Below are 17,602 nucleotides of genomic sequence, written 5' to 3'. Positions count from 1 at the left end.
AACGACATAACCCCTTCGATTTGCTGTGTATCAATTTCACAACAACTGCCTCTTCTGGCGTAGGGGTTTCCAAGTCATTAAATGTTGAGAACCGTATACTGGACTTCTAGGCAACACAATAATTTTTATTTTATCGGAAATATCGGGGTTTTGAGTTTGAAATGGGAGATTACAACCCCCAAAACCCACCCGCTGGCTACGCCACTGTTGGTAGTGACGGTTCTGAGCTAGCAATGGCTGCAGTAGTGCACAAACATCATTCAACAGAACACCGGTATCTCGATTCACGCAAAACGACAACACGTGCCTTCTAGTTGTTCGGTCACTACCTTCAAATGTGAAACTAGAAGCATAGAACTAGAACTACTCAAAAAAAGTTAGTTAGTTGACCTTCAACTAACTAAATGAGCAGTTTGTACATGACTGCTCTAAATGCAGCGACCATTCTGATTTCAGCCGGTCAGCCAGCATCCAGTGAAGACCACTCCACGACTAAACGACCGCCCGTTATCCCACAAACATCAAGTCCACCACGAGAAGCGCCTGCGAACAAGCCTGTTGATACGTGTCGGTTTATCGTAGACAAGGGCATGGAATGGAGCGCGGTGCGAGCTGGAGAAATCGCAAGGCAGGATTGTATGGACGGCACTGGAGGTATCAGAATTGGTGTTACTATACTATTAATACCAATACTGTAATTACATCTTTACATCCAATATGCGTTTCCCATGAAATAGTTCTTGGTGGTACCGAATTTCAATATACAATTGAATAGTATATTCAGGGTTAATCGTCAGCAGCTATAGTAGAGAATTGTAAATAATCATTTTATATCAACAATCGAATCACCAAATACGATGTCACCGGCACGAAAATTCCAATATTCGAGAGATACGGATAGCTTTTAAGCTCAATATTCTATTTTTAGATGGTACACAAACTCAACTCGAGTGCAATGTTTCTCATACACCCCTGTGCAGTGTGCACCCATTTGAACTGATTCACCCCATATCGATTTCCATGCATTCTGGTTAAAGATCGCGGGACTAATAAAAATAGCTTGTGCAGATAGCGAGATAGCGTAATGGTGATGCGTCCGGCTTCTTGATCAGTAGGGTCAGACCAAAGACTCGAAAACTGCTATCCCCAGCTATCCTGCTAGGCGCTCAGCATCCACGGATAGCATGGAAGAGAAAAGAAACAGGGGTGCAGACTAGGTCGCATCTTCGTCGTCAAAGCACCTCGATGGCGCAGGCGTAAAGGAATATCATATCTCTCTTAGGCGACTACTCTTCAAACTGGATTCATTACAAATTGCTTCCCAATATTTGTCAATAATAATCTGCTCCTGTCACATATGGAAACACGCTTCGCTTGGGATATTATTGTTGATCTCAAATCAGCGGGGATAATCGGTTAAATCATCCGATGAGTTTGCGGTGGATTGACCACGCCAGCTCGAATCACACCCAGCCGATATGCACTGTATTAAAACAGCCCCGTAAGAGGAATGCACTTTGGAGCGAATCTCACGCCGTTTGGAAGACGCTCCACATCGATTATTCTGACTACAAGAGCTCCTCTCAAATCTCCATCTATATATTCCTTCGCATTAGGTTAAAATCTCGGTTCGCAATCGCGATAACGTTCGGCCCCGATGCTTTTTATGTAATTTGCGTGTTTCATTGGAACTTACTCCTGTCCCGTGGGGAAATGGCCGGTTCCGGAAATAGCAGTCTATGTTGTAAATACGAGAGGGGAAGTCGATGTGTTGAACAAATCTCCAACGAAGTCACGATGCAAATCAAGCCTTCGATACTTTCTGGTGCCAAATCTTACTTTTCAACAGATTCTCATGGCGATATATCCCATACTCTTAGTGAAGAGAATGTGAATCCACTCCCAAAAGTTTAAATCCTACATCCTAAATTCAAGGCATGTAATTAGACACCACATTTCAACATATTTTATGTGTTCACAATTATTGTGTGTGACAGTGCACCCATAAAATATGTTGAAATGTGGTGTCCAACTGCACGCCTAGAATTTGACAAGCATCTTTTGGATTAAAATGTTTAGTTTGATTTAAACCGTGGTGTAAATCTGAGATCGATTCTGGTTTCGTGTACCACTCGTGTATATTCACAGCCGTATATCACGAGTATTACAAGGGTGTGAATACGCACCTTTTCGCTAAGAGTGCAAGGGTATATTTGCCTACTCTGCAATCTGCATATGAATAGGTGTGTTTTAGTCGTTTTGACTCATTGGAAGAGGCGTGCAAGCACGATTTTGTACCGGAAAGTGCCGTTTACCTGAACTCTTAGCACGAGAATGGCAAATGTATATACACTAAGCAAGCTTGGCTCATTTCGCGCTATTCGGTTCTCCTGTAGCATTTTCAGGAAAACCAGTAATTAATTTCGAATTACTATGGGAGCATTGAAACATTTCACAAATTGGATTATAATTATATTGCAGGCATTTCGATCTAATTGGTCGAGTTATCTAGTTCTCAAAGTCTGCGTTCGAGGCTGGTTCCGCTTATCTTACAAAAATCCTCGAAGTGGGCTGTGCTGCAAGTCGGCAGATTCAGAATCAAAAATAAGGAATATCGGCCTGATGTAAATAACAATAGTGGTCAAAAAACACCACGAATACCCCAACAACAACAGCCTTCCTGGTTCTGGCTAAACACGAGTAATGACGGATGATTTTGTTTATACCCTTGGTACTGATTCTCTTTAATCGAAACGATGCTAGATTAAATATTCATGATACTTCAAAATCGAGTTTTGCTTTGATGAATGGTGAATATATTCCGGCGACCGTGGCTGTTTACGTAAAAGTCATAATATCCTGTATGTTCGATTCGGGTCGTCAATTATTGATGTCCATTTGGCCCGCGTATTTGGTTGGCGGCAGATTCAATTACCGACAGAATTAAAGGTGGCATATAAAACCACCGTTTGAAACAGTGAGGTTGACACATCAGCGTCGCGTGTATACGTCGATATCTATTGCGGCTGGTTAATGTTTACTGTCAATATTCGTCAAGGACCTTTATTACTACTGCGTGCCTGCAAAATTACTTTAAATTTCTGTTGCTGCTGTTGCTGTACGGTATTTTGACGGTACTATGGCCCTTTATTTAAATCAGGCCAATATTTCTTCTCATGATTTGTGATCCGCCGATTTTCTGCTACCACCAAGGGTTGCTTTTAAAACAAATGGCGTTTTAAAGCACTTTGTTCAAGAACCCTGCTATATCAATTAAGGACTCGAGATCTTGAATTATTCCATTTCTGTTTAGGTGTGGCGACATGGAGGTGCGTCAAGCTAGACAACAGCGGGGCGGCTGAATGGGATAAAGAGGGCCCTAGAATGCCCCAATGCGTGACTTGGATCAACGAGATCGCGGCCAACTATCATCGAGGTGGGAATCTCGGACTTGTACTTCCAACTCTCGCACTCAAGCGGTCATATTTATAGATTCCTTCCACGTATATACTTAACAGAAATGTTTTTATGTTACACTTTTAAAGGTATAGTAAATAGTTATGAGATAAGTTTGCTCCAATTTTTCACTGAGATTTTTAGCTTTTCCAAAGTAAATCATAATTACAATTAATAGCTACGGTACACAGTTCAATCAAGGTCCGTTAATATCAAATCATAGTTCAGTTTCAAATGTGTGTACAGCAAGCTTGGCTCGTTTCGCATAATACAGCTCTCCTGTAGCATTTACAGGAAAAACAGAAATTATATTAGCATTAAAATGAGAGCGTAGAAACATTAGTTAGAATCAGAATTAGAGTAAAGAATGACTTCCTAAATTAGATTAGAATTAAGTTATCTCCATTTCGCTCTAATTAGTTTAATCAGTAACTGGAATTATCTAGTTGTCCAAGTCTGTCACAATCAGAGACAAATTGCTTTTGTAAATACAGCTGAACCATATTCCGATACTAAATACTAATATTCCTGGAACCATTTTCCTACCTTAGGTAAAGCCGATCTCGCTGTAACCATCGACATACTACAGCAAGGAGCCGCGCAGCGTTTGGGACTGATGCCTCGAAAAGATCTGAAAGTTCTAATAAGACTCACGAAACATTTGCTGCAAAACGCATATCCTCCAAGGAACGAAGCGTCTGCCAAACGAATAGTCAGGGTGAGTGGGGATGCAATTTATCAATTCAAGTACTTGCTCAATGCACAACGATTGGTGATCTTGTGGCTTCGGAGGGTTGCATTTCAAAATGTTGATTACAAAATTATATTTTGAAAAACAGGCACCTTTGGGATTCCAACCTGGGATCTCCCGTTTACCAGACAAGTCAAACAAATTAGACAAATTTGATTGCTCAGATTCCAATTCGAATGTAATTCGCCAATGTTGCTATGCTCTCATTTCGGTTCAAATCTAATTTCTGGTTTTCCAGAAAATGCAGCAGGAGAACTGTACATAACGAAGCGAGCCAAATTCGGTGTACAGAGATTCGCCATCCTCATGCTTATGAGAATGAGCTCTGATTTGATATGAACTGGATTTGATTCGATTTCCAAGTTTTCGCGAATTCAGTAATTCTAATTCTAATTTAATTTCGAGAAAGCTGTGTAGATATAATTGCAATTCTAATCTAATTTGGAAAATATGAAATCATCCCATTTCCCCAAATTTGGTTCGTTGCCTTTGTCTGATTTTTGGCTGTCTAAGTGGGTTTCATTTTCCAACGTTGGTCACAAATGCATACTGACTGAAAGTCACCGTTGGGATTCGAGCCCAGGATCTCCTGTTTACTAGACGGGCGCTTTAACCAACTAAGCCACGGTTCAAGTTGCCCTTGTCCGATTTGCGGCTGTCCAAGTCGATTCCATTTACCAACGCTGGTCACAAAAGCATATCGGCTGAAAGGCAACCCTTAGATTCGAACCCAGGACCTTCTGTTTACTAGACGGGCGCTTTAACCAACTAAGCCACGGCGCCGGCTACTGCTGCGGTATTTGGGGCTGTCCAAGTGGGTTCCATTTACGACGTTGGTCACAACAGTATATTGACAAAAAGGCACCGCTGGGAGTTGAACCCAGGATCTCCTGTTTACTAGACAGGCGCTTTAACCAACTAAGCCACGGCGCCGGTTGCCCTCCACTGATCTGGGTCTTTCCAATTGGCTCCATAGCACAACGTTAGTTAACTGGACTCACAACTATAAACGTAAAATTGATTTGTTACGAGGAACCTTGTGCCTTGTTTACATCTCTGGTCTCTGTACAATCATTTTTATTGTAATCATAATCATCATTTTGCGCGGCCCGTTTATGCACCCACGCACGAGCTTTACAATTGACAATATCTTCCAGGCCACCGTACGAGTGGTGTCGTCGCTGATTGATAGTAACAAGGCGTGGGATTTCCTGGATGTCGATATAAGAAATGTCTTGGCGAATGATCTCATGGCTTCAATAGAGACGGCCGCTCTTCTGTTTCTCGGTGAACCAGCGACGAGAGTTCCTCAGAATCCGCGTAATTATTAATATATATACTTTAATGAGTTTACTCTGTGACCATACCGGAGATTGGTTTTATGACCTATTTATTTATTTATTTTATTGGTTTTATGCTTGCATTTCCTCTTCACTGCTCAGTAACGGAGTACTTCTATTTTTTCGGAGCACTCACGTAGGATTTGCCTTCTTGCAATGCTGACTTAACTGTGGCGGTCAGTGTAGTCTTATCAATAAGTAATGTCTTGAATTTCTATAGAAGTATAAGTAGCAATTTCCAAGTAAGCTAAAAGTATCACTGTAAATTCAAGGCGTGCAGTTAGACACCACATATCAACATATGTCACGTGTTAACTAATATTGTGTGTATCAATGCACAATGTGGTATCTAATTCAAAGTATAGAATTCAGAGAATACTTAATGTCCGCTTCAGAAACCTTGCAAGCCTTCGACGAAAACGTCCTGCTCCACGCGACCTCAGTCCAGAAGATTCCTTGGAATATCCAATCGAGCGACGCCACCCGCTTTCCCGTTCGCTCCTTCTGCGAGACTAATAGTTTCAGGGCTTGCGGAGATGATATTGTAACAGTACCGGACGGTATGCTGCCGAGGCAAAGAAGCGATGGTGAGTCTTGAGTAAGTTTTCATTAGCGTTGCGTGCGGGTGGATGCAATGTCACGTTGCAGTTGAGTGTTATATCAGTACAAAGGAGGGTGGGTATATAGGTATATAGGCCAAATATCTTATTGTCATACAGATTATGATTCATAGCATAGCCTTTTATGGATATATTGTATATCGGTCAATCCATTTCACATCGCAGTGAAACCAGGAGTGATTTTCACTATCTACCGCGGAATGGCAAAATTGCTGCACACGGCGCACGAGGTGGATTCGAACGTGGTGTCAGCAACTGCGGCCGTAGCGAACGAAGCCGCCTTGTTTTTCAACGAGGGCCAACCGCAGAGCGCGCGGGTGACTTTGAAACACAGTACGGACTCGACTAGGGGAAGGAGATGTGCGGTCTGGACATTCTCTGACAGGTGAGAAAACTCTTATAAAAATTCGAACTATATGGCCCTTTAACCATGTACGCCACGGCGTACCTCAGATATTGAGAATTGCTAGATAGTCTTGATTCTACAACTACGGTGATAAAGATATGCAAAAGAGGCGCCAATGATATCCGAGGCTATGGTCTCCTGTTTGCCGTACCGGCGCTAACAAACTAAACAGGTCACCTTATATATTGAAACTTGGTAGATAGTCTAGCTTGAATGTACATAAGGTCAATAATAATATATGTAGCAAAATTGGCACCTCTCTGAGGCTCGAACTCAGGATCTCCTGCTTACTAGACAGGCGCTTTAGCCAGCTGAGCCACGACGCCACGGTGGTAGTGCGTAATCTGGCTCTGTCCATGGAGACTGTACAATTTCATTTTGATAAAAAGGCACCGGTTGAATTCGAACTCGGACCTCCTGTTAATCAGGCAAGCGCTTTAACCAACTAAGCCACAGCGCCTCTGCTTTATGCTCAGTTGGGACCTGCTGCAAATTCTATTTCTCAAGACGAAGGTTATAAAACAATGCAGTATAAAGGCACCGCTTGGATTCGAACCCAGGATCTCCTGTTTACTAGACAGGTGCTTTCACCGACTAGGCCACGACGCCACCGGTCACTAAATTGCTTCGTTAGGGAGCAATTATTCAGGCACACTCAAAAAAAGTTTTAGTTACTTTCCTGTTCCTCTTCAACACTATTTTTTTTCAGAGCTGCAACGGGAAACTGGACAAGCGAAAGCTGCAATACTCTATCGAGCAACGCTTCTCACACTACGTGCGAGTGTCGCGACCTCGGCCGTTACGCCCTCATCTTGAGTCCAGCTTCTAGCGAACCGCATTCAATCGAACCGAACTCGAACGCGTACGAGGAGTCGCTGGAAATTACCACCAGCGCGGGCAGCGCTGTGGCGACTATCTGCTTCATGGCTTGTGCTATAACGCTGTTGTTATTAAGGTCAGTTGAAAGGACTTTTGTGGGGTACAGAACTATAGTATACATTTAATATCATGTACATAATATCAGGGATGTCATTTTTAGAGGACTCGACTATTTTCTTAAAAATGGAGAACGATTCGATGCTCTGTGCATTGACTGACTCGTATTTGAGTTATGGCGCATTTAACTGGAACAAGTCATATGACACGAGACACTCTATATCTAGGGTTACCATACGTCCTCTTTTAAGAGGATTTGTCCTCTTTTATGACTTTTTTGAAAGTGTCCTCGGATGACGCCCAAATGTCCTCTTTTTTGAGATTTTGTCCTCTTCGTTGAGAATTTTGTTTACATAAAGGGTAAAATTTGAGCGAGATACAGTAAATCAACACTGAAGTGACGCTACGGTGGCTGTTTCGGGACATGGGCCGGAAAGTTGCCTTCTTTTTAATCAACTGACCACGAAGTGGGAAAAACTTACCATTTTTTCAGGATTTTCCTCCGATATTGCAAGTCTGAAAATTTTGACAAATTAACCCTATCTATATCACATGACTCAAGTCTCGCGAATCAGGACCGATAATTCCATAATAGTCCCAGAAACAGTCTTTTATCTGTTTGAATAGATAGGCAATAGGGATTATAATTAGTATATCATGAATGTGAGGCCTTCGACATCACCCAAAAGTTTCAAAACTGTGAGATGAACCTGGCTTGAGCTCAAAAATGAACAGTAAACACTAGGGATGGTGTGAACCCCTGAAAGGTTCAGGTTCGTGTGAACGCGAACCTTTTTAAAAGGTTCTGTGTGAACACGAACGTGAACCTCATGACGTCACGTGACGTCATATTGCTAATTCCAACCCTATCTTTCAATGAAGTGATAGCCTATATTAATGTACATTGTACACGATACCTAGCGACGACTTGGGCCACATAATGCAACAATTCTGAAGTATATATTGGTGTTTTAAACGTCGCTAAATGTATCAACTGAGGCAATCAAAGGATATAATGCTACCATAAAATCAATATCTTTCGTCGCTTTGCCAACAATTTCGACGAGGACTTACCAGGGAATATACGCTTATTCCTTGTCGGTCTAGGCCAGACCGGACAATGTATTCAGTGTCTGAGTATTGCTACATTGATATTGATCAGTGTGTAAAATGGGTTTCTATATTTGCTACCGATATTACCTCATTAAGAAGTTATACAACAGTAGCCAACTCCTCAATCTCACAGATTTGGTTTTAATGATACAGTAAAGATATGAAGTCCAGAGTGACCCCATACGCCTTCTCGAATTTTTACATCAGAAAACGATATCAATCTTATTGATTGGTTGAATAAGTATCCTTCGCTGACTACGTATTTCGCTCGTGATGTTGTGTGATTGCGGGTCCAACTCACAGCAGAGAGTCACTAAATATTCACAAACGGAAAACTGGATAATTCGAGCATACTTTTGTAACAAAGCAAGTAAAACATTTGAGATTGTCAAGGTGCATGCTCGTTTAGTGTTGATTTTGAATACTGCCAGCGCCATGCATGGAGTGGCCCGCAGTTGAAATGCAATAAATTTGAACCAATGATGTTATAATGAAGTGAAAATTGCAATATATGAAAAAGTTCACAGTGCAAAACCTACCAAGGTTCTGTTGTGAACGCGAACCTCTAAATTTCCGAGGTTCACACACAGAACGCGAACGTGAACCTCACGTTCACACCATCCCTAGTAAACACTATGACTTGGACTCGGACTCTGAGGCCCGACAATATGAGTCGGACGCGACACTCAGCTGCCTGACTTGGGCTCAGATTTGACATGAGTCTAGTCAAAACTACAAAAGTGAGATTGACTTGCGACTCTGAACCTTGTTTGAACCCTAGTTTTTCGTTTACAGTGTGGAGGCTGTATTTTAAATTGAGCAATATCGATTCAGGAACTTAAACGGAGATCTCCACATGATCCACAAAAACGTAGCTATGTGCAGTCTGCTGGCTGAAGTCACGTTTCTGGTCGGGATAAATCAAACCGGAGACCGCGTGGGGTGCGCGGCCGTGGCGGCTTTGCTGCAGTACGCGATCATGGCCGCTTTCACGTGGATTATTCTGGAGTCCGTGCAGCTCTACAGGATGCTGGTTGATATGTTCGACGACGAATCGAGGTGGAAGCTGTATTACGCGGCTGGATACGGTGAGATGCTGCATAATAATGGATGGACTTTAATACTGTAAACGAAAATCGTGTATTTCGTCTAGATAATTATAATTGTATAATTAGACAAATTAGAGCAAATGCTTATGGTCTAGTTCCAATATAATATGTGAAATCTTTCTGTGCTCACATTCTAATTCAATTCTGATTTCTGGTTTTCCGGCAAATGCTTCAGGAGAACTGTATAGTGTCAAACTAGCCAAGCTTGCTGTACAGACATTTGCCGTTCTCGTACTTAACAGAATCAACTTTGATTTGAAAACTCTTCCTCGCCGACTCATCCGCGCAAGCGGTGTCTTGTAAAAAACCTACAGAAGTGGGCCGCGCTACAAGTCGGCAGTTACGAAATAAAAATGAAGAATCTCGGCCTGGTGAAAATGACATTGACCATAGTAGTCGACAAACACCACGAATACCACAGACGAGACTTGATTTGATATTATCAGAACTTGACGCAATCTCCAAATTTTCCGCGAATTAACTTTACTGTAATTATAATCTATTTTTTTTAAAAAACTGTACCTATAATTCTGATTTTAATCGAGTTTGGCAATAACCTTGAAGCTATAATCCTAATTCTAATCTAATTTGTAAAATCTGAAAATATTCCAGTTGTCCAAGTCTGGTATGATGCAAACTGTAAATCATTAATTAATTATCATTAATTTCCCATCGCAAATACTACGGTATTTTTTGTCAATTGCAAATTTTGAACACCAGCTACTTCGGTTGCTGGAATTGAGCTGTACAATTTTTGCTATTGAGACAACTAAATAATTTCATGGGGTTGGCAGTATTTTTTTTAAAGTTTTGTTAATAAATTTAAAATTTTCAGACTCCAATAACTTCGCTTCTACAGGTTGAGTTGAACCCAATTTGGTGTGCAGGGTTTTTTCAGCCAACCTAACAATTTTATCGAATAATCGGGAAATTGTTGAACAGCCCTAATACACATACCATACAGCGGAAGGTTTTCTACGTCCCTAGGTGCCAGCATCATCTGGATTTAAATGTTGTTTTTTTATTTATACCATGGTGTAAGTCTGGGGCATGTTCCTGTTTCGTCTACCACGGGAGTACATTCACACCTGCATATCACGGGTGGTGCAAGGGTGTAAATACAGACTTTTGTGACTGAGAGTGCACTAACCATAGTAGATGAAACACCTTGATATCAACAGCAACAACCCTACTTCATACCTCTCTATACATCATCAGGTGTTCCAACAGTGGTGGTGGCCATCTCTCTCGGGACTGGATATGAAGACTACGGTACCGCAACGGCCTGCTTTATAGAACCGCGATCCGGAATAATGCTGCTCCCCATCATCTCCACTCTGGCCGCGATTGTGGCCACAGCCGGCGTCCTGTGCGCTGTCATATACAGGATATGCACCGCCAGCCTGACATTTACGAGTAGCGAATTTATCGCGGAAACACGGTTAGTGGATAGTCGTCTAGGTCGATAATCGGTCGACCTCTAGTCCTGATGGCAACCTATAGATAACGAAAGTAAATAATAGACTACTTACATTTCTTGCAGGACCTGCGTGAAAAAGTCATTCGCCGTGCTGTTTCTTCAAGTGACGACATGGATCATCGCCATCTCGTGGATCAATGAAAGGACCATTTTGCTGGCTACTCTATTTTGTCTTTCCAACGCCGGCCTGGGGATCGCGTCTTTCGTTTCGTACTGCATTTTTCCGAATCAGGTGAGTGAATTGACTTTATGCTTATTATTTATGACAGGGTGACATATTTGGATCGCTAATCGGCTTCTCATGAAGTCACTGTATCAACTGTGTAATATTTATGTCTTTCCAAGTGGGCTCCATAGTACGATATTGGTTACAAATCCATCTTGATAAAAAGGCTCCGGTGAGATTCGAACCCAGGACTTCCTGTCTACTAAACAGCCGCTTTGACCAACTAAGCCAGCGTGCCAGTTAACCCTTCACGTAATCTGGGTCCGTCCAATTGCGCTCCATAGCATGTGTAATTCTATAGTCTGGGTTTATCCAAGTGGGCTCCATAGCAGAATATTGGTTACAAAATTACAGTTACAGAAAGGCACCGCTGGTATGCGAACCCGGGATCCCCTGTTTACTAGACAGGTGCTTTAACCAACTAAGTCACGGCGCCAGGTTCAAATGCACTACATGGGTCTATCCAAGTGGGCTCAATGGCACAATATTCGTTACAAAAGTATATTGATAGAGAGGCACCGCTGGGATTCGAACCCAGGATCTCCTGTTTACTAGACAGGTGCTTTATCCAACTAAGCCACGGCGCCAGGTATAAAAGTATAACATGGGGCTGTCCAAGCGGACTCAATAGCACAATATTGTTTACAAAATTATGTTGATAAAAAGGCACCGCTGGGATTCGAACCCAGGATCTCCTGTTTACTAGACAGGCGCTTTAACCAACTAAGCCACGGCGCCAGGTATAAATGGGTCTGTCCAAGTGGGCTCAATGGCACAATATCGTTAACAAAATTATATTGATAAAAAAGCACCGCTGGGATTTGAACCCAGGATCTCCAGTCTACTAAACAGGCGCTTTAACCAATTACGCCACAGCGCCAGGTTCAAATAGTTACTATGGGTCTATCCAAGTGGGATCAATAGCACAATATTCGTTACAAAAGTATATTGATAGAAAGGCACCGCTGGGATTCGAACCCAGGATCTCCTGTTTACTAGACAGGCGCTTTATCCAACTAAGCCACGGCGCCATGTACAAACGCATAACATGGGTCTATCCAAGTGGGCTCAATAGCACAATATTCGTTACAAAGTTATATGGATAAAAAAGCAACGCTGGGATTTGAACCCAGGATCTCCAGTCTACTACTAAACAGGCGCTTTAACCAATTACGCCACAGCGCCAGTTCAATTAGATAATATGGGTCTATCCAAGTGGGCTCAATAGCACAATATTCGTTACAAAAGTATATTGATAGAAAGGCACCGCTGAGATTCGAACCCAGGATCTCCTGTTTACTAGACAGGCGCTTTATCCAACTAAGCCACGGCGCCAGGTGTAAAAGTATAACACGGGGCTGTCCAAGTGGGCTCAATAGCACAATATTGTTTACAAAATTATATTGATAAAAAGGCACCGCTGGGATTCGAACCCAGGATCTCCTGTTTACTAGACAGGCGCTTTAACCAACTAAGCCACGGCGCCAGTTATAAAGTGATAACATGGGTCTGTCCAAGTGGGCTCAATAGCACAATATCGTTTACAAAATATTGATAAAAACGCACCGCTGGGATTTGAACCCAGGATCTCCAGTCTACTAGACAGGCGCTTTAACCAATTACGCCACAGCGCCAGGTTCAAATGTGTAATATGGGTCTATCCAAGCGGGCTGAATAGCACAATATAGATTTTCTTCTAACTTGTCTCTGTCTGTGCAACACCACTCTACCAGTCTAGTACAAAATTCAATCAGTTTTATTGGTGTCAATGTTTGGAATAAGCTGCCACCTAATCTCCGCAATTTAGACTCTTGTGCTTTTAAAAAACAATGTTTTCATTCTCTTATCTCTAACTACCGCTAAATTGTATTTGTGTTGTATTACAAATTGGTCCGTGATACTGTGTCTTATTTTTCCTATCGTTCGTTGGATTATTTTAATTTAATTTAATTTAATTTTATATTTTTTCATTAGTTATCGACTGTGAAAATTGCTCCTGTCCCGGGTGGCTCGGCTCTGAAGACTATGTCATATCGAGCCTCCCGTCTACCTTGCATGTCGCATTTCACTGTTACATTTTTTGTAGTGTTATGTTGATATGTAATGTATACGAATAAAGATTCTCTCTCTCTCTCTCTCCTGTTTACTAGACAGGCGCTTTAGCCAACTAAGCCACGGCGCCACGGGTTCACACAGTATTGAGACTTGCCTGATAATGTTAATGTTATTTAATATGTCAGGTAGCTTTCAACCTATTCTGCTTTTGAATTCCCCAGGTCCGTAACGAGTACAAACAGATATTCGATCGGATTGACTGCAAAGGCGGAAGCCCCAAAGAATCCTACGTTGAACGCAGCTCCACTTTTCAGCGATCTTACGTTCCAGCCAGATTCACACCAAACGAAAGTGACGTACCGGAAACACCGGCTGTAAGTCGCTTACATCCCAATATATTTGAAGAGCTTCTTAAAGGTAGAGAAGGTTGCTTATCATCCGATTATTAATTTTCCTTTCTCAGACTCAGCAATACTCTCCTTGGGAAATCACGTCTCCTAAAACAATGCTATCGTCGCCGGAAGACGCCGAATTTTTGAGCAATACTTATGAGACGAGAGGTGAGGTTCATTGTGTTTTAACTTTTAATATCTTGCATTTGTCATTAATAGTTTCATTACAAACTTATTTTATCGTGGGAAAAACGAATTCTGTCGCCAGGTATCATGAAATCTCAAGATTGTGTTATTCACTAACGTGCGTAGCTTTGTAGTATAAGTTTTGGATGCCGTGATACAACCAATCGGGGTTTCCAGATGTACACGGCATATGGAAACAATAATTCTCGCTGATAATATAACTCTAAGGGCTGATATCCTAAAGTTTGCTTATCCGGGATAATGCTAATCGTCTGATCATTCTACCAAGTTTATCCACATCTATGGGCCACTATTAACAGTTTTAATCAGCCCGTTCTCCCTTAGTGCATTGAAAGGAGGTTTAAGTAATCTCAATGCTCTAAAAGTATTCTTTTACTACCGAAATCGAATGAAATTGATATACTTGATTCGAAATCTAACGTAGAGTCAAGGTTAGTTACTTATAGTGTTGGTTAAGACTAATAAAAACATAAATACATTCTGTGAAAGATTTCGTTTGTTGCAATGAATGATATTCGTTGGTCGTTATGGAGCCTATTCGCTGATAAAGCCGCTTTATGGAACGCCAGATTGGAGTTCTGCCCATCTATCGTGACATCATGACTCACTGTTTATATCCCGTCAAAGTTTCTCGGTCTCTATCGCTGGAACTGTCTAAAATGCGAGGCGTCGCACTCCGGGACGGCCGCAACGATTCGTGCTCTTCCTTCCTCTATTTCTATTCTGTCGACCAACCCCAACGCGGCAGGGGTACGGCTACTGAACCGCGCAGTTGCAAGTACGAGCGGAGGTCGTCTAGCGCTCCGCACAGGCGTCGCACCATGACCGCGCAAGGTTACTGCTAGGTGTCGTGCGTGTCGCGTGGTTTAACAGTCGTCTGTGAAATGTATCTAGTGTGAAATGATCATCTGTCCTCGAGTGCTGGAAACAGGATCATTGGAAAAGTGTCTGCATGGTTCTTCATTAAATTCAACCGTGATGTTCTGCCTTCCTCATCATGTTATTATGTGTCGCTATTAAGGAAGCCGTTTAGCTAATATAACATTATAGTCCGAGGTTGTAAGTGATGTAGTGCTTCTACACATTTGGTGTGCTCAAGTACGCCCGGGCTTGTAATGAGTCGAGTCGCAGTATTTCGTTGACTCGACTTAACTATAGAGTGATTTTGTTAAAGATTGCAAATGCCTCGAATCGACTGCAGTCAATTTGTGTATTGACTTATACTCGAGTCATTGCGCGTGACTCGAACCAATTCATGTGACTCGAGACGAGGACGGCCAAGACAGACATTTCATTGTAACTTCGAAGAATAATAAAGTTACAATATGATTGTTATTTCAAATTTTACTGTCAACCCCATTAAATTGTTAAGTTATCCAAAATAACGATGCTTACAATTTTTGCTCACTTCCTTCCGGGAGAAGCGAAATTAATGCAGTTGAAAATTGTGGAGTCGCATAAATAGCCTGGACGGTGGGTAACCCCAGAATCATGAATGAAAAACTCAAATGACTTCGCTTCTACGGATTTCTTGGAATGGCGTGGAATTTATTTAACATCGTTTTTGTGGACAACTCAACAATTTCATGGGGTTGACAGTGAAATTCGAAAATTTTGTGTACAAATTTTCTCATAATAAATTTTCAAAATCCTGTACGTTCACATCTACCAGTTGGAATAGAGCCAAATTTGGTGTGCAGCGTAATAAGTGAATCCCTGGAATCCGGGAAAATTTTTGAACAACCCTTGTCCATCTCTGACCTTAATTTGCCGTCAGTGACATTTTTCCATCACGTTCCTTCCCGCGTAAACATTCGATATTTTCCTCAGGTCGATCACCTGCCCGGTACGGATTGCCGAGAAGTGAAACCCAACATTCTCGTGACTCAGAATACATGACAGCGCGTCCGCATCGGCACAGAGAATCGAGAACAGCGGGAAGAAACTTCAAAACTAGCGTTTCAGACGCACGCCGACAGCACCGACACTCAGACTATTTCCACAGAGCCGGATTCGAAACCGGACCAGACCCGGACAGGCGAAAATACAAAACCGGATTGCCAACAGCTCCAAGACTACATTTACAACAAAGATCTTGCACCATGGCCATAAACTACCCAACTAACACAAACCCACATATTACATCAAAATCTCACCGGCCATTGCTACACAACCTTGTACCACACGAAGGCCAAAACAACGTACTAAATAACAGTGTGCCGCCACATAGACACTTTGAACCCCGCAATGAAAGCATGATCAGGTCGCAACGAATAGGCGACAGTATTTTAGACACTGTTGGTCACCGTGAATTACCTCCAAACTCTATCATACAGCAGTTGCGAAACGAGTTTTTAACACACAATGAACCAGCTGACTGCTTTCGACCCATTACAAACGATTCGTCCGAATATAACGAACCGAGTCAAATTATTCACGAACCGCCATCGCGATTTAACTCTAAACGAAACAGTCATATCAGACACGACATGTCTGACGATGAAGGGAAAGGGTCATCAGTTGAAGCCGTAGACATGAACACAAGTTCGTACTTCCCATCTGGTATCGTAACAGAAGTGGCTTACGAAGACATTCAGCTTTCTCCGCATCAGACTAACTTCAGATATTCGCGAAATATGACTCCAGACCCCCGTTACGCTGTAGAGAATGAGCGCGGGTTGTCACGTGACGATTTTCATGCGACGGGTCATCGCCGGCAATGGTCCCATCAGGAGATGCTGGTCTGAAGCCTAGAGAGGTGGTTGGTAACGCCAATCTTGTTTGTCAATGCATAATATGGTATGTCATTCTAAACGTTGATTTAGATACCACATAGAGCATTGATACGCACAATATTGGCTAACACATAAATTATGTTGAAATGTGGTTTGTAACTGCACGACTTGGATTTAGAGTGTGGTGAATTCGCGTGTTACAATTTTAGAGAATCTTACATTTTCAGAGATGAGATATTGGTTTTTGCCTATCTGCGTCAGCCATATTGAAACCCGTAGAATATAGTCTATATGCATTGCGTTTTGATGACCTACTCTACTCCGTTCTTCATTTCATGCTCAGTCAAAAGACGATACTTTTGATCACGTTATCACTGGAGACTCCATTTTGGCAATACTGATAATATGAACTCGTTATGAAATGATTATTATCTAGTGACTTCAAGCTAAATTAATTCCATCAGTTGACCATGTGGTGTGTTATAAATCTATATTCATATTGAAATGAAGCCGACTATTTTCGACTGACTTCAATATATTATTCAATTGTATAGTGGAGAATTGGAAATAACATTGTATATTAGCAATCGTATCACCTGTGAAGTCACATTTGGTGGTACGATTGTTTATTTACTAAGTTTTTTCCAATGCTGCTGAAGATTAGTCTTGACGAGTGTCAGCCGAAAATATTATGCGTGTTAGTTCGATATGGATATCTTATGCAGATATGTTTCTATTCTTTAGAAACGCTAATTCGTCCTATTTCCACGGAACAT

At 41.9% G+C, this 17,602-nt stretch overlaps 1 protein-coding gene, 1 long non-coding RNA gene and 7 other non-coding genes across 12 annotated transcripts in view; 2 read left to right on the top strand and 7 right to left on the bottom strand.

Annotated features, from left to right (window-relative positions):
- The window catches only part of LOC145451490 (adhesion G protein-coupled receptor L2-like), a 28,628-nt gene extending 11,313 nt beyond the window's left edge, over positions 1-17,315 (top strand). Inside the window, exons 8-21 of one of the 4 annotated variants that reach the window (XM_080329703.1) lie at positions 457-654; positions 3,314-3,436; positions 4,008-4,174; positions 5,365-5,527; positions 5,943-6,134; positions 6,333-6,552; positions 7,283-7,528; positions 9,457-9,710; positions 10,950-11,172; positions 11,275-11,443; positions 13,714-13,866; positions 13,962-14,052; positions 14,719-14,925; positions 15,922-17,315. In XM_080329703.1, coding sequence (XP_080185829.1) covers positions 457-654; positions 3,314-3,436; positions 4,008-4,174; positions 5,365-5,527; positions 5,943-6,134; positions 6,333-6,552; positions 7,283-7,528; positions 9,457-9,710; positions 10,950-11,172; positions 11,275-11,443; positions 13,714-13,866; positions 13,962-14,052; positions 14,719-14,925; positions 15,922-16,838 — 3,323 coding nt within the window. In that variant the 3' untranslated portion in view covers positions 16,839-17,315. Of the gene's footprint in view, positions 1-456; positions 655-3,313; positions 3,437-4,007; positions 4,175-5,364; positions 5,528-5,942; positions 6,135-6,332; positions 6,553-7,282; positions 7,529-9,456; positions 9,711-10,949; positions 11,173-11,274; positions 11,444-13,713; positions 13,867-13,955; positions 14,053-14,718; positions 14,926-15,921 lie in introns of all 4 variants that reach the window. The other 3 variants (XM_080329702.1, XM_080329705.1, XM_080329704.1) reach the window with 3 other exon arrangements.
- Trnat-agu (transfer RNA threonine (anticodon AGU)) lies at positions 5,067-5,140 on the bottom strand. The gene has a single exon. It is a non-coding gene; the product is annotated as a tRNA-Thr (tRNA).
- Trnat-agu (transfer RNA threonine (anticodon AGU)) lies at positions 7,109-7,182 on the bottom strand. Its single transcript has one exon. It is a non-coding gene; the product is annotated as a tRNA-Thr (tRNA).
- Positions 11,951-12,024, bottom strand: Trnat-agu (transfer RNA threonine (anticodon AGU)). Its single transcript has one exon. It is a non-coding gene; the product is annotated as a tRNA-Thr (tRNA).
- LOC145451491 (uncharacterized) lies at positions 12,005-12,932 on the top strand. The gene is made up of 2 exons (XR_013918931.1): positions 12,005-12,187; positions 12,634-12,932. It is a non-coding gene; the product is annotated as an uncharacterized LOC145451491 (long non-coding RNA).
- Positions 12,102-12,175, bottom strand: Trnat-agu (transfer RNA threonine (anticodon AGU)). The gene has a single exon. It is a non-coding gene; the product is annotated as a tRNA-Thr (tRNA).
- Positions 12,395-12,468, bottom strand: Trnat-agu (transfer RNA threonine (anticodon AGU)). The gene has a single exon. It is a non-coding gene; the product is annotated as a tRNA-Thr (tRNA).
- Trnat-agu (transfer RNA threonine (anticodon AGU)) lies at positions 12,699-12,772 on the bottom strand. The gene has a single exon. It is a non-coding gene; the product is annotated as a tRNA-Thr (tRNA).
- On the bottom strand, positions 12,850-12,923 carry Trnat-agu (transfer RNA threonine (anticodon AGU)). The gene has a single exon. It is a non-coding gene; the product is annotated as a tRNA-Thr (tRNA).
- Positions 17,316-17,602: the final 287 nt, after the last annotated feature.

The sequence above is a fragment of the Botryllus schlosseri genome, chromosome 12 (assembly GCF_051294905.1).
Source record: "Botryllus schlosseri isolate E-star chromosome 12, Bs_hap1, whole genome shotgun sequence".
Classification (NCBI taxonomy): domain Eukaryota; kingdom Metazoa; phylum Chordata; class Ascidiacea; order Stolidobranchia; family Styelidae; genus Botryllus; species Botryllus schlosseri.
The sequence above is the reverse complement of the archived record's forward strand: the minus strand, read 5'-3'. Positions and strand labels throughout refer to the sequence as shown.